The 14417-nt window shown below is 37.6% G+C and overlaps 1 protein-coding gene across 1 annotated transcript in view; it reads right to left on the bottom strand.

Annotated features, from left to right (window-relative positions):
• Window positions 1-14417, bottom strand: part of LOC149799820 (structural maintenance of chromosomes protein 4-like) — an 89263-nt gene that overhangs the window by 48043 nt on the left and 26803 nt on the right. Inside the window, exons 7-11 of the mRNA XM_089959238.1 lie at window positions 13674-13814; window positions 11755-11905; window positions 10121-10264; window positions 9150-9227; window positions 3091-3212 (exon numbers count right to left, since the gene is read on the bottom strand). Of these exons, the coding sequence (XP_089815364.1) occupies window positions 3091-3212; window positions 9150-9227; window positions 10121-10264; window positions 11755-11905; window positions 13674-13814 (636 nt within the window). The remainder of the gene's footprint in view (window positions 1-3090; window positions 3213-9149; window positions 9228-10120; window positions 10265-11754; window positions 11906-13673; window positions 13815-14417) is intronic.

Here is a 14417-nt window from a genome sequence, read left to right as displayed (position 1 = left end):
CTGTCACTGTTGCTGTGAGTAATGCACAGGAACTGCAGCATTTTCGGTTCTTCCACAGGAAAAAATGCGATTTTCGAGTCCGGGAACATTTGTCAGAACAAATGTTTAGCATGGTCTCCAGCTGATAAAGGTAGATTGCGTTCGACAAGAAAACTCACAAATAATGCTTCAGCGTTGGTAGCCTGCAGGTCTGTCGCAAATGGTTTAAAATATTCCAGAGATGAAATCTGCGAATTCTTAATTTTCCCAACTTCTACGTGATTTTTTTGCAACCGACATTCTTCCTCACATCGTCTCTGCGATGACACACTGAGCGCAAGAAGCATGAATGAATATCAATGTTTAATGGCAGAATGCACGGCCAATTTTTGATATATTCCAAATTAAACTTCACTTTTTGAGTAATACATTTCTTTTTCCTTGGTGGTGAAGACATTTTCAAAATCTTACATGCAAGGCTGGATGGTAACTCAAATCAGTGTTTTGACGCATGCGCGGAGCAAATTTCCGGTTAAGCCCCAGTTTCTCTCAAAAGCATTTGTAAAACTACTCTTATACATATAGATTAAAAGAGGCTAAAATGCTTGTTACTGGGCCAACTGTACTAATCGGCTGTAGATCTACTAATATCTTGACCAGCAGTACCGGACCGTTTCGGCAACTGCAAATATCACGACTAGCGCTTAACGGGAAATCGGTTATTTTATTAAAGATTTAAAATAATTGAGGATTGGAAAATTCATGAATTTTTGGCTTACGGCGTGAATCCGTGAATCGCTGAAAAAGTCGTGAAATTCACACCAAATTCGTGAGGGTTGGCAGCTATGGAGATGTACCATCCACCCTAAGTAACATCAAAAATGTTACAGACATTTTTGATGTTACAGACCGAACAATGAGATGTACCATCCACCCCAAGTAACATAAAAAATGTTACAGATTGAACACCAAGATGTACCATCCACCCTAAGTAACATCAAAAATGTTACAGACTGAACACTGAGATGTACCATCCACCCTAAGTAACATCAAAAATGTTACAGATTGAACACCAAGATGTACCATCCACCCTAAGTAACATCAAAAATGTTACAGATTGAACACTGAGATGTACCATTCACCCTAGTAACATCAAAAATGTTATAGATTGAACACTGAGATGTACCATCCACCCTAAGTAACATCAAAAATGTTATAGATTGAACACTGAGATGTACCATCCACCCTAAGTAACATCAAAAATGTTATAGATTGAACACTGAGATGTACCATCCACCATAAATAAAATAAAAAATGTTACAGACTGAACACTGAGATGTACCATCCACCCTAAGTAACAACAAAAATGTTACAGATTGAACACTGAGATTTACCATCCACCCTAAGTAACATGCTAAGCATGGAATTGGAGGGAAAAAATAGGGTTTTTGCAAAATAATGTCTCACATGCATCCTATTTTATAACTAATGCTAAATGACTTAAAAACTTGTTACAACAATGACTGTAAGTCTTGGGACACCCTAAATTATTTTCAAATGTAATTATTTATCAACTATAAATGTTGGGACACAAATTTAGAGCAATTTTTTTCATGTACTTGGGATACCATCAACATTTTTTTCTATTAATCAATTAATATATTTTCTCGTTCGTAAAGACACATAAAAAAAGAACAAGTGACCATGGCTGTTAAGGAACTATTATTACAAATTAGTAAATCAAAATATTTTAACTTGATATAATTTTTATGAAATGTCAATAAATATTTTTTGAGACACAAATTTGTAAAATATCTCATGTTCCAATACTTAGACAATATGTTAACTGATTACCTTAATGCTGATGTGGGTGCAACTGAAAAAGTGAAACCTTGGTCTCTTTATCTGATAGTGCACACAAAACAGACAGGATTTTGGTATTCCACAAAAAAAGCTGAAAATCTGAAAGGATGGTTTGGGGATCCTCCCCCAACGGGGTCTCGAGGGACAGCTGGCCAAAAATGCATAATACAATAATTAAAAAACTGTTCCTGGGGAAACTTATGATCATATTATATAACAAATTAATCAGTTGAAAAACTAACAAACTTAACAAATTTTTTTTAACTTGACTTGAACAATTTCATAATATTTATTGTCACATGAATTTGTCCTCCAATAAGTTATTTCATGTGCATGTCAGTGTTCACATCGTAATTAAGTCACAATAAAATTTCTCAATTTTTGCAGCAAATATATTATACTTATCTCTTTTCATAACAAATCTCTACAATAAACACCCAAGGACATCAACTATATACAAATAATCAAATACATTGACTTGTTTTTTTCTCCAATGAACACAGCCTGTTGATATTCCAGTCGAGCTCTTTTTGTGTCTTTGGCAAAGATTTGTTTAGCCTTCCTTTTTGACTGACTTTTGGTTCAATGTGCAATTGTTTCTTTTCCTTCTCAATGAGTCTTTTTTCCTTTCAAGCTGGTGTTTGTATTGGCGACACACAGTGCGCATATTATGATAGAGAGCTACAACTGTACTGTCATGCAAGAAATCTTTCTTCTTATAATAATTAATTGCACTTTATCTAAATGCCTTCTGAGCTTCAGTTTTTCCGTATGCAGCTTCTTTTGTAGGTGCCGTTCCAAACTCTTCCAATTGCATTAACGTAGAGCAGAGGTCACAAAATGACAGTCCTCTAGTGTTCAGTTTTCTTACAAACTGACCAACTAACTTTCTGTGGACTTTTCACTCCAGCCATTCCCATTTCAATATGTTTTTTAAACCTTTATCTAAACTTCCTGTGTCATTGTCTCTCTCAACAACTCGGGACCCCATTTATTGGCATTTCTTTCCATTGCCATCAGTTTCCAGTACACAAAGATTCAGTGGATGAATATAAACTTTTGACCAATCAGAATACTCTTTACAAGTCGTGGGCTAACTAATATAGAACGAATATGTTACCAGGGTCATTGCAAAAAGGGACCAAACAGACCAATTTTTTAAAAAAAACAGAACGGAGATGATAAAAACAATTGGACTATATCAAGAAAAATCATGTCTGAAAACAAATGTATATAGTTTTGTCTCACTGTGTTCTCTCCTTCAGGGTGACCTTTGCTTTGGACTGGTTCCTGACCATTTCCTGTAGCTTGCTGGTCTCATTCCGCTGGTTGCTCAGGTAAATGTCAAGCTCTGACTGAGCCACTTCCAACTGAAAACACAAGGGGGAACAACTTTAAAGAAAACAGTCTGAGCAGATCAACAAAGCTACATTTAGTTTGAGTCAAAGTCTAGTTACAACTTGTGTAAAACAAGTAATGATGAACAAGTAAATCAAAGACATAAATGTGACCTTACCAAATAACCACCAAAAGAGAAGGTTGTTTTGAGGTTATCTGTGAGTGGAAAAGCTTTAAACCTTTGAACTTTCTTATTTTAATTTATTTAATAACTTTATAGAAATACAGTGACTGTATAAATGCCAACTGTACTAACCCATGTAATTACTAGACTTGGGCAACAAAGTGGAACTGGGTTATTTATCTATGTTAACCCTAAACTTTCTAAGAGCAAAACTTCCAATCAAAATCAATTTAATACCAATCTAAATATTTGGATATTTTGTCTTGATCTATGGATCAGTTCATTTCTGTTTAACAACAAGAGACCCAAGTAGGTCAGAGATTGCTCACATGCCTGAGGATGCTATATGCAGACATTTCTTTTGTTATTATTTTCATGTTATAAATCAAATGTTGCAAGGTTTCTCCATTTCTTCACCTTTACTCATATTTTGATGACACATTTTTGTTCTTAACTCGTATTTGATGACATATTAATATTATTTGTTCTATCTTGATGAAACATTAATATCATTTGTTCCAAACACATAGTTGCTGATACATTAATTGACAACACATGAATATCATTTGTTCTGAACTCACACTGGAGACATTTTTATCATTTGTTCTTAATTCACATTTGATTACACGTTAATATCATTTGTTCTTAATTTGCATTTGATTACACATTAATGTGGTGTTCAGTGTGCTCTGGGATGGATAGTACCTTGGGGGGGGGGGGGGGCACAACATGCTTCTTTGGGAGTAGCTTATCCACCTTTGGTCCCCACCAGGTGCCCAGCTCTCACCTGTGGCTCCAAGCAGCTGCAGCATGCAAGCAGCCACAACACGGGCAAATGGCTTCGACTGGCCGGCTAACAGGTTGAGGGCAGCCGATGGGCTTCAAACCTGAGGTGAGTTAGGAGCTTGCCTATCCTTGTGTGCAAAGCCAGCTTTGACAGACTCGGCAGGAGAGATCAACTGAGTGATCCAATGGCCACGAAGGCGAATCTGCAAGCGCTTTGTGTAAAGCACAGAGCCTGACAAGGCAGTGAAGACATCATAGCCATTCAATGCAGCCGAAGTAGTCCCCAGCCATGACGAAACTTTGTACCACTGAGTCCCAACTACCAAGGCCAAGAGAGTGAGTCTGTCTCTGTGCAAAGGCTGTTTCAATTAAATCTCCTTCACAAAGAGGTCATGTTGTACACCTATCATTCATCCCCATCATCACATCATTCCCTACCTGCACCTACCGAAGTCCTATGGTGATGGGTGACTGGCAAAGCAATAGGTGGAGATGACCACTGGGAGTTTAGTCAGAGAGCTGCACATAGGCAGCCTTTGGACAAGTGGTCGCTCTGATCTGTACCCAGGGCAGCGGAAAAGCTCAGCAGCATCTACAGTGACTGAGCAGACCTTTTCAGGACAGCGCTGCTCACCTTGCATAGGGAGGGGCTTAGAAAAGGTGGCCTAAAAATAGCCTGCCCTTCAAAATCTGGCCAGCTTGCTGCGGCTGGCAAGATCATGCATATATGCAGTCAAAACTATCAAAGAAAAAACTTCTTATTGGAGCAGGGAACATCCGTACTCTCATGGACAAAGAGAACGTAGCAAGACGTCACAGGATAACAGCCCTAATTGCTAAGGAGCTTTCACGCTACAACAACGACATTACAGCCTTGAGTGAAAGCAGGTTCGCAGAGGAGGGTTCTCTGACTGAGCTAGCAGGCAGCTACACCTTCTTCTGGAAAGGAAAAGCTCAAAACAAAAACAGGATCCACGAAGTCAGCCTAGCAATCAAATTAAGACTTCTGAAGAAGCTTCCGGACCTCCATGTTGATATATATGAAAGGCTAATGAAATTGCTACTACCTATCAGCCACGAAGGCCACACAACAATCATCAACGCCTACGCCCCTACCATCTCAAGCCCAGCAAAAACCATCGAGCAGTTCCATGTCGACATCAGCTCTGTACTGTGCTCAGTTCCAGCTGATGACAAGATCATACTACTGGGGGATTTCAACACCCATGTTGGCTGTGATTATGGTCAATGGAAAGGTATGCTTGGCAAGCACTGTGTCAGCAAGATGAACAAAAACGTCCTGCTCTTACTCAGCAAATGTGCAGAATTTGACCTTCTCAGCACAAACTCAATGTTCAGAATGGCGAACAAATACAAGAATACCTGGATGCGCCCCAGATCTCACCAATGGCACTTAATCGACTATGTATTAGTCTACCAGCGCAATGCCCAGGATGTCCTAATCACCAAGGCCATGCAACGAGCGGAATGCTGTACAGACCACAGACTTGTTTGAACTACCCTAAAACTGCACATTGACCCACATCACCCAAGGTGTCCTAAGCTTGTGCACACAGCCTTCAGCAGTGTCAAACTCCAGCAGTCTTCCACCCAGCTCAATTTCCAGTAGAGCCTAGAAGACAAGCTGTCCACTAACAGACCTATATGTGGAAATGCCTCCGAGAAATGGAACAAGCTCAGGGATATGATAAGAGAAACAGCTATGGCTACTCTGGGCCCCAAGAAGTGAACCCATAAAAACTGGTTCGACGTGAACGCTGCTGTTGAGGATCTGCTGTCCAGAAAGAACAAAGCATTCATGGACTGGCAGAATGACCCAAACTCCATCCCCCCCCAAAAAAACGCTTCAAATCCTATCAAGCTGAGGCTCAGAGAAAAATCTGCAAGATGCATGACCAGTGGTGGGAAAGGAAAGCTGATGAAGTGCAATGCTATACTAACACTAACAACTCAAGAGTTCTACAACGCCATCAAGTAAATATTCGGCCCTTCCAAGTCTGGCTCTGCCCTCTTGCTTACTGCAGATGGCAGTACACTAATAAAGGAAAAGGCTGGCATTAAGGACAGATGGAAGGAATACTTTAACCATCTCCTAACCTGCCCTTATCGGTCAGCCAATCTGTTCTTGACCAAATATCCCAACAGCTAACGCATGACCAACGATAGAGGAGTTGAGGAGAGCCATTAAACAAATGAACTGTGACAGGGCACCTGGAAAGGATGGTATCCCAGCGGAGGTGTACAAGGCTCTCAGTGAACAGACTCTGGATGCATTCCACGATGTGCTAATCAGCATCTGGACGGAAAAGAGGATGCCTGATGACCTCCACAATGCATCAACTGTAACCTTCTATAAGAATAAAGGCACACTTGTGGACTGCAGTAACTACAGAGACATCTCTTTGCTCTCCATAGCTGGCAAAATACTTGCTTGCATCATTCTCAACAAGCTTATTGCGGCAGCATCAAAAGTTAACCTCCCTGAGTCTCAGTGTGGTTTTCGCCCAGACAGAAGCACCGTTCACATGATCTTCGCAGTGAGACAAGTCCTAGATAAGTGCCTTGAGCAGAACATGAATCTGTATGCTGACTTTGTGGACCTGATGACACTGTGGGTAGTACTCAAGAAGCATTTTTGTCCAATCTCAACCGGCTCTTTCATGATGACATGATTGGATAGTCTCTCAGACGGTGAACCCTCTGAGAAATTCCCCATATCTAGTGGTGTTAAACAGGGCTGTGTGCTCGCTCCGGTACTCTTCAACCTCTTCTTCACAGAGGTACTGCTCCATGCCAATTGTGACCTTGACCTTGGTATCTACATTCAATATCGCCTGGATGGATTAGTGTTTGATCACCATCGCCTTGCTGTAAAAACCATGATGCTAGAAGGACTGAAGCACTCTTTGCCGAAGACTGTGCCCTCATGGCCCATGAACAGACTCACCTACAGGAAATCGTGGACAGGTTCTCTGAAGCCTCTCATCTATTTGGACTGACAATTAGCCTAGGAAAGGCAGAAGTCCTCTTCCAGCCTGCCCCAAACACTGTCCATTCACAACCATACATCACCATTGCTGACATGCAGCTGAAGAATGTGGACAGTTTCAAATACCTAGGCAGAACAATATCCAGTGATGGCTCCCTGGACAACTCCGAATCAAGGTCTTGCAGCACAAGGACATATGCCTGTCAACAAAGATAATGGTGTACAATGCAGTTGTCCTCACGTTTTTCTTGTATGGCTGTGAATTGTGGACTGTCTACAGAAGGCATATCAGTCAGTCAATTCCACCAGCACTCCCTGAGATCCATCATGCAGATCAAGTGGCAGGACCGAATCCCCATCCAGGAAGTCCTTGATAGAGACAACACAACAAGAATTGAAGCCAAACTAATCCAGGTCCAGTTTCGTTGGACTGGCCATGTCATCCGCATGGATCAAAACAGAATCCCAAAGCAGCTGTTCTTTGGTGAGCTAGCCCAGGGCAACCAAAACCAAGGCTGCCCTCACAAGATATACAAAGACAATCTCAAGACGCACATCAAATGGGCAGACCTTCAATCCCACCAGCTCAAGCTCGCTGCCTCAGACAGAAGTCACTGGCAAACCCTGACCAGAAAAGCCAGTTCCAGCTACAAGGCTAACCGCTGCCAGTGTCTTGCTGCAGCTCATGAGATACGTCACAGAGCTGTGTCCCAGCCATCTACAACCACCAGTGTCCCATGCCCCACCTGTGTGCATTGTAGTTTGGACTCCGGAGCCATATACATGTCCACCGTCAATGAGATCACATAATTTGTCTTCCTCGGCCTGTGAGACTACCAAGAAAATATCATTTGTTCTTAATTTTCATTTGATTGCACATTAATATAATTTGTTCTAAAGTCATAATATTTGTTCTAAAGTCATATTCATTGATACATTAATTGACAACACATTAACTTCACTTGTTCTGAACTCACATTTGATGACACATTAATATCATTTGTTCTCAAGTCATAATTGATGACATATTAATATCATTTGTTCTAAACTCATATCTGATGACACATTAATATCATTTGTTCTCAAGTCATAATTGATGACACATTAATATCAATTGTTCTAAAGTCATAACTGATGACATTAATATTATTTGTTCTAAACTCATATCTGATGACATATTAATATCATTTGTCCTTAACTCATATTTGATAATGTATTAATTGATGAAACGTGAATATAATTTGTACCATGCTGAAAGGCCCTTATGCTTGGATGTTTTAATTCAAAGTTGGTTACATTCTGCATGTGTGCATCACATGCTTTAAATTTATTGGATAATTTTGCCTGATTGAAGGCTCTTTTAATTGTAAAAGCAGTCAAGTCTAACTGAATTTCCTATAATAAAATGGCATCATACTACAACTGATCAAATATTTTTATTGATTTTACTCCTCTGGTCTGTTTAGTTATTAAATTTTAGGCAATTATTAACGATCTATACTTCTTTTTTTTTTGAAATTGTAGGACTGAATTTTACTTGAAATTTAAATAAGATAGCATATTTCATCTATATCATCCCCTTGAAAAATCTGGGTTAAGACTGTCATTGAATATTGCTTCCTAACGTATAAATTTGCTAATATTTGTTAATGTGGTAGGGAATCTTACTGTCATGTATGGAGCTATCAGTGGAGAATTAAGGTATTGATCTCTTAAAACTCACCAGCAGTAAGTTTGATTTAATCTGATATAATATGTTCATAACGAATCAGATTTTCACAGCCAGCTTTAACTTTTTTTTTTACAAGTACCCTTTATTGAGTTCAATTTTATTTCATATACTGCTAAAATATTTAAACAGCAAAATTTGATAATTCCAAGAAATTCAAGTACCATCTAAAGCTGATTGTGTATATGTACTTTTATTCATATCACTGTATATCTTTCTTCACCTGTAATATACACTTATCTGAGATGAAGTAGACTTACCTGAGATTTGGTTTCATTTAAAGATTTTTGTAATCCCAGCAATTCCTCCTCTTTCTCATCTTTTTCTTCTTGCAGACCCTGCAAATTGATAGAAACAGGAAAGAAGTTTGTACAAATTGAAAAGCTAACAGAGAAAGAGAAATTTTGCATGTAGGTCTTACGTAGTCATTGGACATTGCCCTGCATTTACTGAATGCCAACATTCAGTAAGGTGCCACATCAGCTCAGAGCATGCAGCACTGTAATTCAATGGTCGCAGGTTTAATTGACTGCCTTGAGGACACTTAGGTCCCGTTTTCTCAGCATGCTTTATAGTCAATAAAGTATTAAAAATTAACACCAAGAACCAAATCCAAAAGTATGGACATTGTCCTATCTAAATATGAATTTTCTATTTATCATGGTGTATATTGTTGCTACAAAGCACAAAATTAACCCAAGAAACAATATGACCTCTACCCCACTGCATGAACTTCCGATGACCCTTGTGTCAAACAATACCTCTTCCCCACTGCATGAACTTCCAATGATCCTTCCATCAAAACAATATGACCTCAACACCAGTGCATGATATTCCAATGACTCTTCTGTCAAAACAATGAGACCTCTTCCCAACAGCATGAACTTACTATGCTGCCCCCCCCCATCAAAGCAATAAGATCTCTTCCACACTGCATAATCTTAAAATACCAGTGAAAACAAACCATGAAAGAAATATCCACAATGAATTCATAATACATCAAAAAAGAAATACCCACAAAATGAAGTAATTCATAGTACATGAAGAAGTAGCCACCAAAGAAAATGTGAATTCCCAGTAAATAATCATCTAGAGCACATGTAACCCTTTTATTCAACAATTCAATTTTTCTGACTTCTAGTATTAAGAGTGTGTCTCAGGTAAATAAGATTACACCATATTTTGTGAATTCAGAATACTGTAGAAATCGTTAAAATTTTCTTAACTATACCTTGGTCTCAGTTTTTAGACTGTCCATGACTTCCTTTAACTTCTCCTCCTCCTTCTTCTTGCTAGCTTCCAATCCTTCCAGCTTCTTCTGTAGCTCCTCTATCAACTTTGTGCTTTCCTGTGGCACTTGCTTCAACTCCTCTATCTATGTATATATACAGTAAACTCTATCAACTTTGTGCTTTCCTGTGGTACTTGCTTCAACTCCTCTATTGTATATACATAATGGTAAACTCCTCTGTATATACATATGGTAAAACTCCTCTATGTATATACATATGGTAAACTCCTCTATTGTATATACATATGGTAAACTACTCTATGTACATACATATGGTAAACTCCTCTATGTATATACATATGGTAAATTCCTCTATTGTATATACATATGGTAAACTCCTCTATTGTATATACATATGGTAAACTCGTCTATGAACATACATATGGTAAACTCCTCTATGTATATACATATGGTAAACTCCTCTATCGTATATACATATGGTAAACTCCTCTATGTACTTACATATGGTAAACTCCTCTAGTGTATATACATATGGTTAACTCCTCTATGAACATACATATGGTAAACTCCTTTATTGTATAGACATATGGTTAACTCCTCTAAGTACATACATATGGTAAACTCCTCTATTGTATAGACATATGGTTAACTCCTCTATGTACACATATACAGTGAAACAATGCTTATCATGATTCTGATGATAGCATTTTGTAGTTTGAACTGACTATTCACATGACCTAAATTTAAATCTCAGGGCAGTGCCCCCTCGAGTTTGTATGTTGTTTTTAAAAAAATATCATTATTAAACTAAACTCCCACAGCCTGAACTTAAATATAAGAGCTCTACAATTCTGAAGTAACAAAATAGACATTTCGAATCAAAACAAGTGTTAGATGGAATAATATCAAATCTGTAAATGACATCTTACTAATGTAGTTTTCTGCTAAATACAATCAGTAATATATGCATGTGTGCAAAAATCTCTAGTTACCAGATTCAGCTATGGCTACCAGTATAATATGACAAACATTGCGAAATCATTCACTGCAAAGTTTGCAGGGGAAAAATAACCTTTTCTCAAACACGATTTTTAGTTCAGCTTTTAATATCAAACTCCAAGACATTTTATGCAAAAAAGTAATTTTCATGGAGGTTTCCCAGATATTTTCATGGAATTCAAATTCCAGTTGGATTTCAGGACCTTCTAAAACATCAGGAGGGCACAGGAATGCTGAAAGATAGTTCAGGCCAAAAGAAAGTATGTCTTACTCCAGTCAGCCAATCATCCCTATTTCTGATTGCCGACCCTAGCACTTTTTGCCCCCCATGGTTAAAAAAACAAATGACCTGCCTATCCTAATTTTAAAACCAGTACTATATGAAACACACATTGTGAGGTGGGTGGGCTCACTGTAGTATTCTTCAGAGGCCATGGAGATTAATAAACACACACAAGATGAGCTGTGACAACTAAACAAAAAACAAATATGACAAAACAAAATATATTACAATGAATATAACTGGTGTATGTATTTGTCATTGGACATATTGACCAAATACACTTCCATCCAATTGTATCTAGCTTGATTTATGAAACAATATTATATCCTACCCTCTTTTTCTCCTGTTCAAGGTTTTTCTCAAGCTTCTTGGATTGTGTTTTGGCATGTTTAAGGTCCTCTCGACACTTAACATCTTGCTTTTCTATCTCAGCAAATTTCTCCTTGTTGTCTTCACATACCTTTGTCAGGGTTTCATAGGACCTGAAAACAGAGACGGCATATAAGAATACAACATTTCACAATACTCTGAGGTATGAGTTCAAAGTTACATAACAATAGTTGTTTCTAAAGTTAAATTATAATTTTCTCACAAAGTTTGTAATCTTTATTACGTGTTGACCTCCAATGCAACCATGTTTTACTTAACAACATTTTTTAAGAAGGCAATGAAGACAGAAGGCCAATAACATTGCCATGAGAAGATAGTGGTTACACTCAAGTTGAAAAAAGCTATAGATTAGTTATTCCCAATCAAATCATCACCGTAGGGCAATGTATGTCAATTCTTTAGATTTATAGTAACTAGATTTTGTGTTTGTAATATATGTGCAACACCAATGTGAAACAAATTGATACATAAATTTAGACATCTTTTTTACAACTGCTAAACTGATATATCAAACCAGTTCATTTTCATGTACATACAAAGATGTATACTAAATTGAATTTGTCCTAACCTGTATGCTTTTTGTTTAATTGTGCAAAAAAAAGGTTTTGTCCAAACAAGTTTTAAAAGATGCTTAACATTTTTTATTGCTGTAATGGCCTGAAAATATAATCTGGTCATACACCAACAAAATGCCCATAAAATTGTATCCCTCTATCTTGACTAGTTTTTGGTTAAAAATGCAAACAATGTTTATGTTAACAAAAAGTTTCAGAGGTGTAGAAAAAACACTAAGCAGGAGTAGAGTGAACAGCACTGCATATGCCTGCCAATGTTATATAAAGTCCTTTATGTAGGTTATGGCTTGGTTTGGTTTGGTTCTTTATAGCATAGCCAGAGAGCTGTATCTGGCAGAAACTCTCAACATCTGTCCTCCCTTCATTGAGCAGATATCATATGTACCATCTGAACAAAATCCCCCCAACAAGACATGCTGGTGGGATGATAATCAGCACTCAGCTGAAACAAGCCCCACATATAATCCTCCCAAATATTGCTTGTAATTAAGACAGCAAAACTATGGCATATACAGGCAAAATAAACTAAGCATTGTTATAGGATCACCAAGAATAAATTATCACTTACTTGGAACAAAATTAAATTAAGGTCAAGTCTTTGATGTTAAGTACTAATGACCAATGGAGTAGATATTACGTGGTGCTGGTTAGCTTGTTTAGTGACAAAATGGAAAAAAGAAGTATACAATATTTGTCTACAATATGAACAAAATTCCAGATGAAAACAGTATTCTTAACTGTAAGGAGAAATCTCATAAGGATCATTCAAACTTGTGAAGAAACAACAAAAAATTGGAATTATTTGTGGAGCATCATAATAAAAGCATACTGACATGGCAAAAGCATGAGCAATAACTGATAAATGAGGGAATTTGGTGCCAATAAATATATCAAGTGGGAGACCACTCTTGTCTGACAGCAGTCTTCACAAGAAGACACCATTTTACCACATTAATTGCTATAAAAAAATTTTTAAAATCCAAAAGCTATTGTTAACTCTTGTTTTGCTTGGGAAAGCTGGATTTCGGAGTTAGTGGATCTTTTCCTACCATTTCAATGATTAAAAAGCAAGCATTAAAAAGGTCGTACTAAATAGTAATGACAAGAACTCATCGTGTTATTTACATAAAAATATGTTTAGGATATGCATCAGTATTGACACTGCGTTGAAACCAACCTATCATCATTTATACTGTATTAGAACACAAATGACAATACACAGTGCTATTGCCCAGTCCTCACTGAAAGAAAGAAGGAATAATTCACTAAAAACAGTTGCACTCACTTTAAGATATTCTTATGCTCTTTGCTCTTCTCCTTTTTGGCCTCGTCAATCTCTGCTTTTTTCCTGTTGAATTCTTGCATGCCCTCATTCACACGATTGTATTCCACCGTCGCTTTCTCATCATTCTCAGTACACTCAGCTCTGCAGGAAGAAAAAAATGTGCACTTTATTTCCAGTTTCAAAATTGACTGTGAAATGAATCTTGTGTCTAAAGCCCTGTGTCAGGGGATACCAGAATGCTGGGTGTGGCCTTCTGTATGCTGAATTCAGGTAGCCAAGAGGACTAATACATGATATTATAACTTGTACTACACTGTTAAAAAAAATGAAATATAAACAATATTTTCATAGCAGAAAATAATCATTAATGTCTGATGATGGCAACTTTAAAGCTACTAGTTTCATTTAAAGTTCCTTGTCATAGCCAATGAATTTCTGTTAGACTAGCAAATACTATACAACATACAACATGACTCTGACAGCACATCCTACACTGTTAATACTATTTTAACCAAATGTCTTTCTTTTGCAACTTGCGCATCTATTGCTTGCCAAAAGAAAAAAGATCATGATTTGAGATGCACACCCATAAGCTTGCTTCTCTGGAATCTTAACACAAAATTTTGGGAATCGAGGCAACCTGTCCATGATGGATGGGGATGTTATGTAAAATAATAAAGTCCTCTACAGTCAAACTGCATTTTAACAATACGAGTAAAAATGAGAATAAATTGTGCAGCCATT

Source organism: Sinohyriopsis cumingii, chromosome 5 (genome assembly GCF_028554795.1).
Source record: "Sinohyriopsis cumingii isolate HCF-2022 chromosome 5, ASM2855479v2, whole genome shotgun sequence".
Lineage (NCBI taxonomy): Eukaryota > Metazoa > Mollusca > Bivalvia > Unionida > Unionidae > Sinohyriopsis > Sinohyriopsis cumingii.
Note: the sequence above shows the minus strand (reverse complement) of the source record. Positions and strands in the feature narration are given on the sequence as shown.